Consider the following 20020-nt stretch of genomic DNA (forward strand, 5'->3'; position numbering starts at 1 on the left):
CTGCTTCTTTCACAGGCATTCCCATGGTGTCGAGGTTACTGCAGTCTCTTCTCATCTGGCCGGTTAGCGTTCTCTGAGGCGGCAGAAGTTCCTCAAGGGAGTGTTGTGAGAGCGCTGCTCCCCTCATGCCGAGCACACACACGGAGTGTTGACTACATCTCAGTGGACTGGCGTCAGCTCCGCTAAAGCTTCGGTCTACACTGAAACGTGCCCAGGGATCCCTGCTTACTTAAGGTTTTGCATGTCCTGCCATTCTGTACACTTGTGTAGACAGAGCTGGCTCCAAAATGCCTGCACGGATCGCTCAGCTGTCTCAGCGAGGCTTCTCAAAAGACACAGCCCATAATAAGACTGACGAGTGGGAGATTTCAGCAGGAACACTAGGCTGGGAATCTGTGTGGTGCCGATGGGGTTTAACGCTACGGCGCAGACTCGACCTACAAGCTCATTTGAGATGTTTTGACAAAGCCTCGGTTGCAGAAATGTTTGAAGAACGCACAAACAACATAAAACAAAACTATTCCTGTGGTGAGGAAGTGTCAACATCATGCATCATTCTGTATATTGTACACTCGAGCATAAAGACATGTAGGCATTGGTCCAGTTTGAGGGCATTTTTAAGTGAACAAGAAAAGTGAATGAATTTGTAGGAATGCTTATGAGGGTTTGGCATTAAGTTTACAGTCACTGTACTTTATTCCCGTAATATTTGAGCAAAAAGTACATGTGGTTTCTTTAATATAAACAGCCCTTTAGCACTTCATTATGTCAACAAGAATTTTACATTTTCAATTAATCTGACATTCAAGAACACGGATGATAACACACACCATGCCAGGTCATAAACGCACTGTAGCTGTACAAGCACACAAAAAAGCGACTGACCTCCTCATGCCAGAATCCCTGAGAAAACATTCCAGAAATACAACCAAGGAGACAGATGAGAGTGTGTGGAGTCATTTATTAGACATGCTTTTTGCTGGGAACAAAGATGGGAAGAGTCTGTTGCTCTTAGCTCAAAGCCAACAGTGAGAACACCTGGCCCGAAAATAAATGACTGCTGGGATTGAAAATTAACAGAAAGCCTAAAACGCTTTTAAGCTGTCCTTAAAGGTAAAGGGGCTTCAATTTCAACAACAACAAAAAAAAAAATCACATTATCACAACACTTGCTGTCACTTGAAAACAAAAAAAAGGTTTAATTCTTTAAAACCTTCAAACTTTAAAATTGGAGTCTTTAATCTGTAGTTAAAAAAAGAAGAAGAAAAAAAAAAGAATAAAGAAATATTACTAACCATGCAAAAATAAATTACCTTTACTTGACCTTAAAACACAAGACATTAGTATTTGACCATCGGTTTTAGTCCTTGGGTCACTCCACACTCTTATAAGGCCTTGTCCGACACATCGAGATGAATTTACAGTGTCAGTGAAGCTCAATCACAAAAATCATGATTATAGCAGCCAGAGCAAGTCCAAAAGAGAGCAGTTTGAGTCCATCACCATCAAATCTCCATGACCATCCCACTAGCGCAGAGGTTGCAACAGAGGCACGGACCGTCTTCAGCTCCTGTGAAATGAAAGAGAATTGAAGATAAATACCAGACAGAGATAAGACAGCGATAAGAGTGATCTCAGTCTCATATCTGTTACTGAAGCAATGTGTTAGTGACTCCTGCTGCCTTTTGCATGGGGACCTTCCTAAAGCATGTTAAAGCTCATCTCTGGGTCTGTGCTCATGCAAACACAAGTATTCAAAAGCTTTATTCTCTACTTTCATGTGTCTTCATTCCATTAATGAAAGCCACCAAAAGCACCTCCACTCAGCAGCAATCATGGGTGGTTCAACAGAAATAAAGACCCATTAAATACTGAAATCATATTCAACATCATCACCTGTCCTGCACTAATCGCAACTCAAAAGAAAAAGATTATTACTGTGACAACAGAGTTTATGGTTTTATGCATTTATGCGTCGATGGTGTTAAATCATCACAATCGCTGGAGCACGAGAACACTTGGATGGAAACTGACCGTGTGATGTGAAATGAGTGAATGTGTGCGATCCAGATGTCATCTATCTACATCACTCTGACAAGATGCTGATAGAGGGCAGTTGTGCTCGAAAATGGAAAGAAAATTAAGCACAACTTCACATCAGAGGACACATCAGAAACTCAGAGGGTAAAATGGTTGTAAGTGGAAGTCGTGTCCTCTCTAATGTGTTGGCACATTAAAGGATCATCTATAATGGACACAGTAATGGGTTGATGTGATGTCTCACATCAGGACAGGCCTGACAGCTCATCCAATAATGTGTTCATTTCTGTACCCCTGATATTAAATATAGAGTCTCAATCTGAACGGCCATTTTGTGATTTTAATATTTTAGGCTGTCATGGTGTTAATAGCCATGCAGATTGTAAATTGAGTCCACTGCCCATAGCATTTCTGTGGTTTTAGGAAAGTGTAGGTGCTGATCTTTTGGGCAGTCGGGACATTATGAAAAGTGATGTTCCTGGGCCGCCATCTTTAGCATCTCTGGGTCATTAAATACCATTACAGAGAGCGTATATTCGTTTTTACAGGTGTAAATGGCCTTCTCACATAACCTAGAGGAAGTCTATCTGAGAGATACACTCTTAAAAATAAAGGTTCCGAGAGGGGTTTTCCAGTGATGCCATAAAAGAAACATTTTTGGTTGGAGTTTGTGATACAGTATATTTCCTCCTCCTCTACAGTGAAACGATCGCTGTCTGGATGAGCTTAAATCCACAGTAAGGGCTTCACATATCACACATGCACACTTCAATAAGCATTTAAAAAGGTTAATTTGTTCAAATGCCGGGAGAAATCGGGGTAAGGGGCAAAAATCATTAAAGTGCTTGCTTTAATGTTAAAATAATTGAATGTAAGTTCGAATATAATTTATAGCCATACTGAAGGCAACAATGGATAATTCACCTCAGATCTTCAAAATAAATTAAAGGAAACAAGAACGTTCAAACTGTGAACTCAATGTGAACAAAGAATTGTATTCTATAACAAAGATCGTTTCAGTCACTCAGTATTATTCTTAATCTAAAGAGGTTATATTTATGTTTATTTGCTAATCCATTTCTTTGCGAGTGCACTGCACTTGCAGAGAGACTCTGCCCACACCCTCTTCTGATTTTTGATTGATTGTGCCATATTTTGTAGTCGTGTCACATGGTGTGGACAGACAAATTGCTTGTTGCTGGAATCTTATTGCATCGCATCTGGTTAGGGCACGGTGTAAGTGGGTAACATTACAATAAGCTTCCATTTGTCAACTACATTATTTAACATAATCTAACAATGAAAAAGACTTGGCCTTTTCTGGACAGACAGGAAATCATAGAAAAGGGAGCATTTGACCGGGAAAGGATCTTGAGCCGGGACTCGATCTCAGTTGCCCAAATAGCAACTGCATGTGTTGGAGGACTTGCACACATGGCTATGGCTCTGACAATCTTAGTTAATGTTAATTTCAACATTTACTGAACATTATTATAACCAGAAGTTGTATCTGTTAATATTATTTAATGGATCTGAGTAAACATGAACAATTGTATTTTTATTAAGTAATGTTAACAAAAATTAATAAATACGGTTACAAATATATTGGTCATTGTTAGTTTTAAAGCATTACCTAATGTTAACTAATGGGACCTTATTTTAAAAAGTAATTTTTAAGTGCTTGAATGACTTCAGGAGGCATTTAGGTGTCACTTTTCTGCTGCAAATCGACTTACGCCAAAACAGTAACCTCTGACATGACGCTGAAACCTTTTGGCACAAGTTGACTTAGGCCGTCTGCCAGAAGCTAGTTTTTTTAGTTTATAAAGTTTTAAATATGAATGTTTTTTTTAACAAAAATGTATCGCTTTGCTTATTAACCCCTGGAGCCGTATGGATTACTTTTGTGATGGACGGACGCACTTTTTTGGACTTCAAAATCATGAACGCCATTCACTACCATTATAAATCTTGGAAGAGCCAGGATATTTTTTTTTATATAATTCCGATTGTGTTTGGCTTAAAGAAGAGAGTCATATACACCTAGGATGGCTTGAGGGTGAGTAAATCATGGGATCATTTTTTTACTGTGAACGATCCCTCAAGGCATGACTGAAGATATCATAGACAAGGCGGCATTTGAACACTAACCATGAGAATGGTTGGTTAGTTAGTGACAGTCCTTATTGAGGAGAAGTGGCACTGGCAGGTATGGTCATGATAAATGCAGGATTTTTTAAAATCAAACTTAAGGCTTTTTAAGACCTTTTTTAAGACCTGCACAAATTAAATAAATACCATATAGAGCAAGATGGTAACATACCATAACAACAACAACAAAAACTGTAAAAACGACAATTCAAAAACAACTTTACAGTTCAAATAATACAGAATTTGACAAAAACGTTTTATAAAATTATAAACCTTATTTTAGCCTTTAATACATTTTTTTTTTGTTAAGAAAACGGATGGGTCAGAATTACAAATGATTATATTTATATTAATTTAAAAAAAAATTACATATATTAATTTAAAATTACTTCATATCTAAATTTCATCCTTGTTTAGATTATTCGAAAGCACATTAGCGCCTTGTCAATATACTGGCTGAAAGAAAATGCAATTTTACTCTGACAGTTATGCTGCTTATGAATGGCAGAAATATGGTATTTGCAGGTATGATATAAACACCATAAAGTAAACATTTTCATAATAAGCAATCTTTTGGCATAAATGTGCAACATTCATTGATTGTGAACTTCTCTGAAATCACGAGCCTGTGTAACAGTGCCACATTTTTACTTTGAAGCATGCAGCGTTCACATTCAATTAAATCCACTGCTTTAGAAGTTTAATAATCACATTAAGCCATATAACGATTCTGTTTTTTCTTTCCTAAAATGTGAGACCTCTTGAAATAATTTAGACGTTTCTAAAAGCATTTAATTTAAGTATTTATAGAATTTAAGACTTACAGTAAGAAACCTGGTGGGCCTTTTAGTGGCATCTGTGTATCTCAATTTGTATCAGGTTCCAGATGGTGCCTTCCTCTGCCGAGTGTGACTGTGTGTGAGTTTCTGAATGAAAACGTCATCATTGTGCTTTACCAGAGTGGGATCATGTAGCAGACCCTCCACCCTCATTGTGCCTTATTCAAGCACCACCTCACCTCTGAGATTGTATCCCACAATTTCTGGTCCTAGGGCTATCAAGAGAGCAGTCTGAGGCATTCAGTGCATTCACTTCTGACTCCCACATGACCGTAACATGTTTATAACTTTGTTGTGTGACTACAGTAGAAGAGATAACCTGCTCTATTAACACGATACAGTGGCTGAAAAAGCACACAATCCACAGCCTCAGATTCTGAAAGCAGCCTGTCTACAAAACCAGAACTGCATCAATTTCCTATTGTGCTGGACATCCTATTCAAGGACGAATATGAACAAGTAAACAGTTTTGCTATGACTCCTATCAGAAGAAAAGCAAAGGAAAAGCAAAATCATTGTGAAATGTTTCCTTTGGGTGTGTGTACTTCAGCGGGCCTAGAACCGAACCCTGGGGATCTCCAGTGATGAATAATAACCCAAGAGACGTTCTGCTCTAAGGAATGTCTGAAATCGACATGAGGTTAGACTTGAGTAATGTAAAGCACCTCTAAGTCTCTGACACACTACAGGAGAGCGCAGAGGAACTGGTTGGAGTGTATTAAAACTTTCAGCTGTGTAGGGAATGCCTTTGTACTGAGCGGATATTCAATGCAATTACTTGCCACCCATCTCATCCCAGGCAGGATGCCTGTGATGAATGCGGGTGCAGTAATACTGGATATCTCCTTAGCAATGGAGATGTGAGCTCCAGTTATCTGCTGATGCTGCACTACATATATTATAGGCCATGCACAGAAACTCTTGCTCAAATCCTCTGCCTCTTCCTCTTTCATCAAATAATCTGCTCATAGCTAAGAGGGAGATTCATATGAAGAGTATTTCAGAATCCTATTCCCTTGTCAAATTGGAGCAAGGGCTGACGGAATGGCAGGTCACATCAGCTTGTTTAAGAACTTAAAATAAAAACTGGATGGGTCAAACCATTCGGAGATAATGGCTGTGGATTAAGAAGAGCAGTCTTCAGGGGACTAAACCATTCCTGTCATCATGTTTCTATTTTTGACTGGTACCTTGTGCTGGATCGATTTATTTTCACTTGAAAATTTGACAAAATAGATTTAAACAAGTATATATATATATATATATATATATATATATATATATATATATATATATATATATATAAACGAACTAAAAACTGCATTGAAAGGCACTTGATTTCTTCTTGTGTTAAATTCTAAGTAAAATGAAGTAAAAACAGTAGAATAAAAGAAAAACATTACCAGACTGTCACGGTTATGTTAGTTTGGACTTTTTGTGTTCCTCCACCTGAGTTAGTCATTTGTTGTTATGGACACTGATTGTGTTCAGCTGTGCACTAATTAATTATGTCATTATTGTGTTTAAATGTTCAGTTCTGTTTGAGTTAGTTTGTCTGGTGTCATCAGTTCATGGATGAGTTGTGTGCTACTCTGTTCTTGTGGATTATCATGTGGACCTATTAAATATTCCCTGTTTACATTCATCTTCATGTGTGTTTTTACAACCACCTGCGTGACACAGTCCAGTTTGGTGGGAGCCAGTGAGTTTTATTTCTCTCGCATTACTCTCTCCGTCTGCCAATATCTTTTCCTTTTTTTCTCCTGTTCTTTCTCCTCTTTTGATGAATGTCAGTTAGAGTGACCGCTAGTGCATGCTGCATCCAGACACCACATTGATTCATGTCTGCTTCAAACACACACAAAATCTAATGAGTGTCCGTCGATAGACTGTGGCGGCTCTGACTGAGGTGAAAGGCTCAAGGACAGGGACGCTGGGCCTCCAGACACCTGAACGATCTCCCACCCGGCTGAGGTGATAATCCACACACACACACACACACACACACACACACACACACACACACACACACACACACACACACACACACACACACACACACACACACACACACACACACACACGATCCATCTATCTCAGAAGCTTCACCATGGGGATTAGACACAGCCAAACCCAAATAAACACTGACAACATCCAAACACAGCAATATGCTAGAATGGAAAAATCTTCTTGTTTTGACGTTTGTCTACACTGAACAAGAGCTGAAAATGCAGATGTCTGTTTTGACACCTGTCCCATTATATGAAAATGAAACATTTTAGGAAATTATGTGAACTGGACTTGAGCCACAGAATGATTGCCCACAGAATCATTGTTTCAGCATCAGCATCAAAGTTTCAGAGTATATAATAACTAACAGCTCAAACCCTTATAAAACAAACAAACAAGCAAGCAAAACATAACAAATCAAAACAAAAGTACTTGACTAATCCAGAGTAGGGCTAAAACTATGTATTTGTATGGAGGCGGAAAGAGATTTTATGATCAGCACTTCCTGCAGACTCCCATGTCTAACAACAGAATCCCCCAAAAAAACAACAGACTGGGTAGAGAGTCATCTCCTTAAATGTGATTTTGTGCAGCAGTAATATCTACATTCTACACACTGCGTTCTTCGTTCCTTTTTTGTTCTGTTTGATAAAAAGTGGAAACCAGCGTTATACCGTGTCCTAACCAGATGTGACGGAGTAAGATTCCAGCAAAAAGCAATTTGTCTGTCCACATCGGACACGACATGACTACAAGACACAACAAAATCAATCAAAAATCAGAACATGTGGGCAGTCTCTCTTCGAGTGCACTGAACTTACAACAAAATGGATAAGCACAATCGAATTCATATTACGCCATTTTAACATGACCAAACATACACACTGAATGACTGAAACAATTTTTGTCATAGAATACACTTGTTTGTTCATCGTTTGAGCGTTCTTGTTTCCTTTTAATTAAAAAAATATATTTTCATGATCCATTGTCCCTTTCAATATAGGGTAATGGTTAATTATCCATTGTCCCTTTCAATATAGGGTAAGGTCATGTAAAAATGATATTCAAACTCTCAATACTTTCTTTAAACATTAAATAAAGCACATAATCAGTACCGGTACCTGAGATTATCATTGTCATACTTTGTAAAAAATAACATTAGGCTAACTTCCAAAGGATCCTAACGCTAGGAATGTGTGTTTTTTTTTTTTTTTAACAACAATGTGAATGTCTCAGTTGAGCATTATTCATTGGTATTCGGTACATTTCACTGTGGATTCTTTGGTAAATCAGTCACAATTTTGGCGCAGGCTTTGCAAACTGACTTTTACAATATGGACTCGACAGTAATGCGACAACATAACTCTTCATTCGAATGCCTGATCTGTGACTAATGATTTCTGATATGTAATGATTCATGTTCTGTCAGATGTTTTTTGTCTGTGTCAGTAAATCAAACCAGTGACTAAACGGTAAACTTCACATTATTTATTTTAGTAGGATGAAAATAATCTGTTATTTAAACTATAATTAAATTATATATAGAAAGCGATCAAAGAACACTCCCTTTACTATTGCTGGAGCTGTCAATCAAACTGTGACTGAGTTCTGGACTCTTGCCAAAACTCCCGTTATAACATTCCATTTTATCTATAGTCTTTGGTTATAATCAACAAATCTCTTATTTACATGTGTTTGCACTGTTAGTTATGATGAAATCATTCATTAGAGTGCAGAAATAGAGTTGCAATGACGAGATCACAGCATTCATGTACTCAACACTGTGATCGGCTACAATGCTCATCACTGCAACCTTTCATGCCACGATCTAAATATAATGCTATAGATCTAAATATAATGCTATAATCAACACTTTTCACTATTAGTTAACCTTGAGAGCTGTGACAAACGTGCTAAAAGTTTTCGAGAGAGTTCCAGATGTAATGCTAGCTATTTCATATGCAAAGATGAAGCCAATCACAGCAGTGGGCATTTACACTGAAGTCTCGCAGCAGACACGTCCCTTAAATCAGAGCGTTCAAATCAGAGGGAAAAATATGGGTAGAAAAAATGCCTTTTATTGTATATGTCCCTTAATATTTAGTATACGTATTTAGAAATCATGACCATTTTTGATGTAAAAATCATACTAACATTATAAGTGCACCTTTTTTAAAACCATGTTTTAAAAAAACATTATAAAACAACGCAGTTAATGACCCCTTTAAACAACAATTAAAAGTATTTCAGCCAGATCTGTGGCTTCAGACACCCATCAGGAACATCAACGCTCAGACCTTCAATCTCCGTGTGCATATACAAATACCCAATGCAGCCAACAGCAATCACGGTGCAAAATATTTTCCAGACATCCAGTAAGCCTCCCATTAGGGTCATCAATCAAGTTACTGACACTGCACCTCTATCCATCAGTGACTGACCAATACAAATAACAGGAAAACCTCATCTGTACATTAGTGTGAACGTTCAGTCTAAGACTGTAGAAGCAGAGACTTTGCTGTTACAGCTCATCAGAGAACTCAACCCAAGAACAGAGCGAGCTCAATGAATGGGATGAGCTCAAAGATCCCTCTTGGACCATGGCTTTACAGTAACAGTAGATACTATGAAGCCATCTTATCTGGACAGAGCGGAACTAGAGTAAAGAACAAGATCAACGTAAAGAACTAACGGTATCACCTTACAATAAGGCTCATTAGTTAACGTATTAACTAACCTGAACAAACCACAAGCAATCAATATGTTACTGTATTTGTTAATCTTTGTTAACGTTAGTTAATAAAAATACAGCTGCTCATTGTTAGTTCATGTTAGTTCACAGTGCATTAACTAATGTTAACAATATTTTAATAACGTATTAGTAAATGTTGAAATTAACATTAACAAAGATTAATAAATTATGTATGTGTGCAGTTCATTATTATTTCATGTTAACTAATGTAGCTAACTAACTTAACTAACAAACCTTATTGTAAAGTGTTACCGAACTAACATATAAAGGGAGACAGATCAGTACAATGTCTGCTTGATAACCAAGGAAGTCGAAGGACACTTATATTAAAATAAATTGCCTAAATGTTTTAATGAACATTATAATTATTATTTAAAAAGTAAATGCCAGTTCGCAGTAGGCGCCTCTCATAACTTCTGTAAATATACCACCATGGACATGAAATGTAAAGAACACTGCAATTCATGCCAAAGAACCAATTAACAAATGTAATTTGTACTCTGTATTTATAAATGTCAAACATAAAATTACTGCAAAGGCTGAAAAACAGATGCAATCACCTAAAATCATAAGTCTAAAATATATTTAACTTTGTGTTGTTTCACAGCAATGACTGACTGGCCCACCACAGATATAAATACAGCTTGAATCGTTTGCACATGAACAAACAACAAACATTTACAGAAATAAAGCAATATGTGCTTTGATATGCAGACGTTCCAGCTGGCTGTAGTCACAGATGGCTAACATCAAAATAGGCTAGAAGAACTTACACTACGGTTACACTTTATTTTACAGTATGCACACTTTCAATGTACTTACAGTATACCTACCCACGAAAGTACTGAGTAATAAGGTAAAAACATGGGTTACGGTTAGGTTCAGAGTTAGGACCTAGTTAGTTTCATTGCTACAATAAGTCCATAGTATGTACATGCAAAACAGGACTGTAAAATAAAGTGCTACCTACACTACCATCACTTCATGTTTCTCTTTCACTTTTCTAGATGGGATGTGGGTAGGATGAGACTCAGGACAGGAACGTGTCCACATGCATTACAGAAACAACCAGTGTCAGCAGGGAAAACCTGGCCAGTGGCACTCCAGATGATGTAAAGGTCCAGCAACTACAATTGCCACTGGAGAAACCCGCTGACACACACACACACACGAGCAGGGCCGTGTTTGTCACTTCAGAATCTCTCTCTTATTGTCTCTCGCAATTGATTGGAGCAGTTGATAAGTCATGGAGCGATGAACATACACACTTGTGTTATAAGACTTAATTATCTCAAACTTATTCACACACATACACTCTCTGGAGAATCTACAGTAAGTTCCAATTAGTCCTTCCTGACCTATCAATTAACATCACTTAACACAAGCAAATCTAATTAGCCCCTAATACACACAAACAAACATAGGCTCTATCATGGGAGAACACAGAAACATCTAAGATCAAAATCAGAGGAAAATCCCAGAACTGCAGCGTTCTACATCATTACCTCATGTAGTGCTGCACAAGCCATTTCCCAAACACACAGCTCTTACTTTGGCCTCACACAGGCACCACATCACTTTAGGCAAGTGAGAGTGTCAGATGATTCCTTCCCAAGTTACGGGGCACCATCACACCATTCAACACACCATCTAGGTTCAGAATAATGTCTTAGTTCAACATTTCCTTGCTCATCAGAGGTCTGAGATCAGCACTCCACAGTCTGGGATCATTGCTGGAGGTCAGCGAGTGCAGTTGTAATGCAGTGCCAGAAGACATCTACACACCTGCAGTGGCACAGCACTGTTCCTCCTCCCGTCAGATGCTTCCGCTTCACTGGAGTAACAGCGTCATAAATCAGCATTCAAAGCTGGATTCATCTCTCTGATGATGTATCTGTGTCTCTCTGCTGTCTTTAAAGCAATGTGAGCATTTGACAAGCAACTGAAAAAAATATATAATAAAAAAAAATACATGGACCAAAATGGCCATGGGCACGCACGGGAAATTTCAAGTCACAATGCATTTACACTAGCAGAAACACGTGAGAAGCTCTGCTTTAGAGCCCAGCAGGCTTCCACAAGTTTCTGGGAGGGTTTTTGGTCTGTCAATGAACAACAATGAACAACTATTTGATGAAGATCATTTATAGCTTCACGCCTGACATTAATGGCAGCAAATACCAGTGGCTTTTGCATGTCTCATTACTGTTTGAATATACGTAAATGTGAATAGATTTGAGAGCTTCCACAGACAGGAACATTTTCAGTGAATACAGGTACTCGACTTTCCTTCCTTTTGTTTAATTTTTAATTTGGTAAATTTAGCAAATTAGTAAAAAAAAGCAGCTTTAAATGTTAATATTTCATATTTCATATAATCATTATTTTGGAAAATTCTTATAGGAATCATTTTTATTAAGCTTGTGTATATTTTTAGGTAAAACTTAAGTTATTATATGTTTTATTTACTGTCTAGGAGGTGCTCTAGGCATGTTATCCTTGATTTGTTTTCCCTGAAGAGATATATGCAAGTTTTGAAAACAAAAGTAAAAGAATGACGCACATTCGTTGCGTTTTACCGTGAAATGAGAGTTCTGTGTCTTTAATTAAATCAACAGTACACATTAATGATTTATCTCTCATCGACCCGCAATTAATTAGATAAGTCAAGAGAGTAAAAAAACGCAAATCAAGGAAGGAATTTTATTCCTTTCGGGCAAGGCGGTGATACATTTTGGTAGCCCGACTGGAAGATGCAATAGCCCTGGGATGTTGGGCTAGGGATTTTGAAAGCCCAGCTCTATGAGTGATCTAGGGTGTCTCTATTTGTCATTCTGTGCTAATTTGTGTCTGCTGTGTTATTTTTCTAGAGAGGAGAGAACACGTCCACACAGAGGACATCAAATGATCCTTCAAAATGTGATACACATTTTAATTTCACACCCCATCAGATTTTACTGCTGCCCTGGCAGACCATAAAACGCAAAAGAGAGAGAGGAGGAAAAAAGAAATAAAGAGAGATTAAAAATACGCGGATAAGTGGTCATGGCCATCTAACAGATGCAGTTCTGAGAAGAAAAAAAAGGGGAAAAAATGGGAGGAAAAAGCATAAAGATTTTTTTCCTGACAAGCTACAACAATCAACTCGATCTTAATGGCAGACGTCTTTGGATGGGAAGCACACGGATTCCACCTCTCTTCAGGATTGCAGGAGAAGATATGCATATATGCAGCCAGAGGCGGTGATAAAGCAGTAGAACCGTAGTTTAATGGAAGGAGGTCTAATGGTGCAGAATGAACTCTAAGTAGTGGCGATCTGCTGTCTTCATATTGGGCAGAGTTCACTAGTTATGCACTCGGAAGCTCCAGGCAATGACAGAGAAATGTGTTTGGAGAGATAATTATGACAGCAGAATATCTCGCTTGCACGATTCCTCTCTCAGACACACTTAATTTAAAAGTCACTGTTCTATATGAAAGACATGAGCACTCGACTTCATTATAGAGTTTATGAGTTTCTTCTAGCACCTTCATTTGACATGAATTGGCCAAAGAGTTACTAAAAACTGGATCCTCACCGTACAACACACAAGCTTTCATCCTTCAAGTCATAAACTTGCAAGACTTAACCCTTTGATATCAACATCCAGACCAAGTCAGTCAGGCCAATAATCAGGCTGTCCATTTGAGTTAAGTGAAATAGAAAAACAACTTTCATGCAAGACACTGCCATGGAATTACTGGAAAAACGAATGGTAATGGTGAATGGCTGTGTCAACCATGTGCTTGAGGTAGTTCTGGTTACCTTTAGTCGGTAAACAAACAAACAAGCTGATTATTCTAGCTTAAAAGAATAGTTTATCCAAATGGAACACACACGCACACACGCATTGAATAAAAAAAAAAAAAACAGTCTATTAAAAGTAAACATGATATACACTCACGCCCAAATTGTATGAACAAACTAAAGCTGAAATATTCGTTCCACAGAAGGAAGAAAGTCATGCAGGTTTGGAACATGAAGGGGAGTAAATGCTTACATAATGATCTTTTTTTGGGTGAACTATCCTTTTAAAGGTGCTTTTTGGAGGATAAAGGATGGTGGCAGGTCAAGCAGCATGGACCAACTAACAGCTTAAACCAGCTTGAAATGAGCTATTATTGTGGAAACACCAGCAACCAGCAAAAGCTGGTCTTTTTATTTAACATCCCAGACCAAGACTTCAAGATAAAGACAGTAAGTCTCATTGCTGCCAGGCATCAAATGGTGTTTAAATGTATACAACACAGAGGCACTTTTATTAGACTTAGACTTTAGACTTTCATTTAGCAGGAACAATGTCCTCCTTTCTTTTATCAGTTCTATATGTGATTTAAAGAATGTATATTATATTCAGTTTGCTCAAACTATAATAGTTGATTCTTGTGTGTAGGTGGCTTCATGTAATATCAGAAATCCTGTGAACATGCTTTTTGAATTTCACACTCTCATCTTAATGTAAAACAGACTGGAAACAGAGTGTGAAGTCTGGACTCTCTGCCTCCAATCTGTCACGTCCATCTCTTCAGACACTGACTGAAATAGGGTGCTGCTCACACCATTCTCCTTCAGACAGACTCTCTGGCAGCTTAGCGGTCAATTGGCCATCACAGGCTCTAGGCACAACTGACTGTTCACTCATCCAGCTTCTGCTGGTCCCTGAAAGGACCCCATCATTACTACATCACATTCGCAGCTGAAGCTGTTGTGCTTCTAAACACCTCAAAAATAATCCACAAATCAGGCCACTGTAAAGAGAGGGTAACTTGGCTTTTCCACCGATTGCAAACCAAAAGTCAAGTCAAATGTTTGTTCTTGTCCAGCAGTGTCAGTGCAGTCAAATGGATAATATTACTGAAAATCAATAGTCGTCTAAAATCCCACAGTCACTGATTCATAGCAATTTGCCATCTTCAGAATAAAGACGTGTAGAGCAAGCTAATCTGAAAAGACATGGTCAAGTAGACTGACCTGAGGAAGTCCAGACACCTGGCCCTTCTGAAGAGGCTGAGCGATAGAGGGAGTGAAGACCTGCGCATCCTCCACTGGCTGGCCCTTCATGTAGTGCTTCCCAGCCTCGTATATATTCACCTCGATCATCTTCCCTTTGAATTCAGGCTTCTTGGGCACCAGCACCTGTAGAAACATGAAGTAGAACATTTTATCAGGTCAGTCCCTTGAGGTTAAAAGCTCTAAATTTATTATAACACAAATATACAAAACAACATCATGAACAAAACATAAAACAATAGGAAAGCAGGGGCGTCTACAGTGTTTAGCAACAAATATAATATACCGCTCACAAATGGATTATCATTCATTCTCATTCTGAGATCCATGATCATATTGAACACTTCAAACTGACATTGCACACCATTAAAATTAATGTGTAATACTGGATATCAATAGCATTTGAAAACATCAAACAGTCGTGCCATTGTTCATTGCTTTCACAACATGCCATCCACTGCTCGTTAAAGGTTCTCACACGCTCCCTCAGGACCCGTTGTGCATTTCCATAAAAGCAGCTTGTTTTAAGCTTATAAGCACCTCACTGACCATCTTGATTCTGAGTTGTTATTGGTTTCCTCCAGCGGTAAAAAAAAGAAGAAAAGAAAGACAAACAAGCATCTTTTTTTTTCATGATCGCATGTGCTGTTGGGTTCTTGATGCCGGGTAGTCATACACTCCTCTAATCCCAGAGCATCGGACACATTCCTCTGAGACCTTAGATCTGCACAAGGTCTGAGGGGAGATGAATCAGTCCAGGCATGGAGGCTGAATTGGATTAAAAAGCTGTGCAGTTGGATCTATAGGGGTTTACATTGAAATTGCCTTCATTACGCTGAGCGGCAGATAAGTTTGGAGCATAAAAACCAGCTTCCCCAGACATGAAAGGCTCGGCAGAAGCTTAACACGCATTATGATTCATCAAAACACCGACGTATCAGAGGATCTGTCGATTACGTTTTCAATTAGGCTGGGGAAATAAATGTGTTTTCCTTTTCCTCCATCTCTGCCCTGGCCAACGTGTGCCATGAATTTTAATACTTTAATATGAGAAGAGTTTTTTCCCATTTACTTTTTCAGTCAATTACACAAACCCTGAAGGTCAAACACTAACATTTTAAAGTTGGCAGATAAAATGCCTGTGCGTCTTTGTCTCGTCTCTATTGAGATGAGTCCTTGCACACTTGAAACCAATTAAGAGTGGTCCACATTCTGCTGAAAATTGCAAATCATCATCAACATCCCCGCTTCTCATTGTTAACCCTCTGAGGTCGGCAAACGCGCGGGCGCGTTTTCCTCTTTTTTTTTTTTTACATAGCAGCAAAATAGACCTAAAATACTCCGTCAGTTTTGGTCATACAGACTTAAGAAATATGAAAAAAATAAGCTGTTAAATGTCTACTTTTTTATGTGTCCACTTACAATCAAAATAAAACATTGTGCTTTTGTAAAATAAAGAAAATATACAGGGAGTGCTTTCTGTCTCTCCGTCTCCTTGAACTTTTTTTCTGAAGCACGTCTCTAAATTTAAACAAAACTCAGCGAATACTATTCACTCAGACATGAGCTATATATCTCTATAATCATTTAAGTGTGTAGTTTTAAATTATCTAATTCAAAACTAAAAGAAATATTCTCTGTTTATGTAATCTATATAAAAAGAGAGAGAGATCAGCCGTTCTCATTATCGTTTTGCCAGCTCATTACTCCGCTAATGTGACACGCCCATCGACAGCGCGATCTGAAGCAACACATGCAAACCAGTCAACGCCCACAACAGCTGGATAACACACTGAGCCTACTTTACGTTGAGGAGCTGTGAGGAATGATTATATCGTGATAATCCTGGAAATTTGACCTCAAACGTGCTGGAGTAGCCTAACAACGGATCCAGCTGCAGATGATCAGTAAGTGCTTTGTTCTAATCGCGATATGAAATGGTGTCTGTAAACCGCAAAAGACTGTTTAAATTTGAGTCGCGTTTCTGTGTTTGAATGAATGAACGGCACAGACGCATGTTGTTGTTGTTGTTGTTGTTCAGCTACAGCTCGCGCGTGTCTGTGTGTGAATGAATATCGCTTTTAGCAAACTATCTATATTGCCTACTAAGATGAGTAAAAATCGACTGAATACGTTGAAATAAAATGTCTTTGTATAAGCAACATATTAAACTGCAAATTAACATTTATGCCCTAGGCTAATACATATTAGCCTATAAAAGACGATAGGCTATGTTACAGACGAAATATGAAAGACAACATTTCGTTTTGGAAAGATTATAAAGTTTTTACTGCCACATCAAAACCTAATTTACAAGGTGCAAACAAAATCTTAAAAGATCAATATAGCCTAAGCCTTAAATTATTTTTGTGTTTTATTAGTGACAAATTTGGGGAGAGGATAGCCTACATCCAAAACTTTCTGAAAATACAAATGAGAATTAACTGCACAATTACTAGAAATGTTTACCTTGGATATTATACAATTTGCAAGCATACACAGTTTGTGGAAAAATACACTTTTTTCAAGATGTTTCCAACTCTGAACGAATTCTGTAGTTATATATATATATGTATGTGTGTGTGTATATATGTGTGTGTGTGTTGTCTTTGCATTCTATCTTGTGGCTCAGTGACACCTATGAAATGCTCATTAGTATGCAGCATTAGCGGGTCTTTGTCTTCAGGTGTGAATGAGGACATTATTCATGACCTTGTTGGATCATTCACGCCCACCTGCATATTGCCTTTCCAAACAAAAAGTGTCTTACTAAATTTAAATCAATCTATTGTTTAATGTGAACGATTAGCCCGGATGATTTTCAGATCATTTTGAAGTAAACACTTTAGCCGACAACATCCATTAGTCAAAAGTATTGTGGGAATATGTGAAGTTGGTCGTTTGTGGTCTTATATCAGAAAATTTAAGTTTGAGTTTTTTGAATAACCACGCATAAATAATATTCTCTCAAAAATGCAAACATGTACATACATGTTGCTCACATATTATGATAGCCATTTTCGTGCTAAATAGAGTGTAATTACACATTTGCCATTAATATGTTTATAAGCAACTGAAAAAAATACAAATATCAGGGCATGTCAAAACATCTCAAGGACCCCAAAAACACCTTAGACCCCAGAGGGTTAAAAAGAAGGGCATTTCAGAGCCCGTGGCAGAGAACAAGACTTTCTTTAAAGTCTTTGAGTCTTTTTGAAAGCACACATCTGTGGCAGCGCTAAAGACCGCGAGCGTGTGCTTGAAGAACACATGAGCAGGATGGTGGAGGACCAGGACATCATGCTGAGGTAAGGAGTGTGGCTGGTGGTGATTTAACCAGAAGAACTGCTGGTTTACACACAAGGTGGAGAGCACACAATACCTAGTGGAGCAGAGATAACAGCATGTAGAGTAACAGACAATATAGTGGTTTAAGATATGAGCCAGCCTTTGAAAGGCTGTTGGTTTAAATCCCATATGGAGAACCCATGATAAGAGTGAACCAATGAGGTCTAGAATAACTTTGCTGTTATAAGGCATCTCTAGTTGAGTGCAAGCAGGTGAACAATAGTAAACGATAGTAGTAGCTCACCTGTCTGCACCTACAACCCACTGCTCACTTGCAAAAGATCTGATGAACTTTTGATTGCTGATGTCAATGTGTAGGTCTTGTAAGTAAACTAAGTGACTAGCTAGAAAATCACATTCTTAATTCTTGTACTGATTTCCAGTCAATTGAAACAAAAATTCACCCAACGAGATGTTGAGGCCTGTTTTCAAACATCTCATGGTACTGGCAGATGTTTTCACTCATTTATGCTTAAACCTGCTCGCTGCTGTCCTTGACGAGTCTGAGCAAGGCGCTGGCAGCTCAAAGACAGACTGGGCTTGAGCCCCAAACAACCTGAGCTCTTAATCGGCACCATGTTCATGGTGATCCGTTGAGTAAAGCTGGGCTCTCTCTGATGGATGGTCAGTCACGTCTCAAACACTCTGGAGAGCGTTCCAGCTTAGAGACAGCTCAGATCAAGGAGGAAAAGGAGAACAAAAGGAGGAAAAGAAAACAGAGGGCTTGCACCCCAGATTAGACCTCCCATCCTCAATCAATGGCACTGGAGATGGCTTTCTGCTGGCCATTATAATGGAAAGATCAATGGCAGCTGGAGAGATGGGTGACCTCCATGACCTACAATGAGCTGAGAGCCGCAGCACTGCGCTTGTCTGTGCTCACGACTGAGCTCTCCCTCAATCGGAAACAACTTTTTTATAATAACATCTGTCTCACTTAAGACCATTAACTAGTTAGAAAGGTAACCAATGGCTTATAACAATGCAGAAGACATGTTCAATTAAAAAGTAGAGGAAAAAAGCATTGGAACCGAAACATTGCCAAACACATCAGGCAACATGTGTCTTCCTACGGCCAATTCTACAAAAGTTTCTCTTGTTGCGTTCAATGGAAAAAAGAAAGTCATATGACATGAGGTTGAGTAAATGACTACATTCTTTTCATTGTTATTTTTATTTATCTCTGAGGTGATTCTGGCATTGTTTGGAGACAAACGTCTCTGAAAGGGATTTTCAAATGAGAAGCTGGTGGAACAGAAAACGTTAGTAAGAACGCTCTGCTGAGCAGTGGGAAAAGCCAGATCTGAAAGTAAATGGACCGTCAGTCATCACGTCAGCCTGAAAATGCAGTGAGGGCGCCGGGTCATGATGGGAAATGCTGGAATAGTGCTGCTGCTTGTATTTCTGCTGTACATATGAGGTGAGGGCTAGATTGAATTAAATAAAACACAATCTTGTTCGGTTCACATTCATATTGTAGACCTTATGGATCTACAAGTTAAAAGGACCATTTCCCCCCATTTCTCTGGTCACAATCAGTGATGGATGTTCTGGATAAAAGCTAACATTTTCTTCGGCTTACAAATCACTTAAATAGTACCTTGTAAAATCTTTCACATGGGGAAATATGATCAAACCACTAAATTCTCCAGAAAAAAAGTGACACTTATAGAGAAGCTTTTTGCCTAAAGACAAGCCTGCAAACATCTACTGCAAACTTCAAACACTTGGAACACAGGTGTTCATGATATATTTGAAGATGTCTTAAAAGTATATTTTTTTACTTTGACACTCTAAAACTCATTGCAGCTGAGCATTTTTCCCATTTTA

The 20020-nt window shown here is 38.4% G+C and overlaps 1 protein-coding gene across 2 annotated transcripts in view; it reads right to left on the reverse strand.

The window, feature by feature from the left end:
* Window positions 1–668: 668 nt before the first annotated feature.
* Window positions 669–20020, reverse strand: part of cdkal1 (CDK5 regulatory subunit associated protein 1-like 1) — a 410090-nt gene continuing 390738 nt past the window's right edge. The window contains exons 14-15 of one of the 2 annotated variants that reach the window (XM_079627099.1): window positions 14804–14968; window positions 669–1570 (exon numbers count right to left, since the gene is read on the reverse strand). In XM_079627099.1, the coding sequence (XP_079483225.1) occupies window positions 1427–1570; window positions 14804–14968 (309 nt within the window). In that variant the 3' untranslated portion in view covers window positions 669–1426. The remainder of the gene's footprint in view (window positions 1571–14803; window positions 14969–20020) is intronic. The other variant, XM_079627100.1, reaches the window with a different exon arrangement.

Source organism: Phoxinus phoxinus (genome assembly GCF_949152265.1).
Source record: "Phoxinus phoxinus genome assembly, chromosome: 10".
Classification (NCBI taxonomy): Eukaryota; Metazoa; Chordata; class Actinopteri; order Cypriniformes; family Leuciscidae; genus Phoxinus; species Phoxinus phoxinus.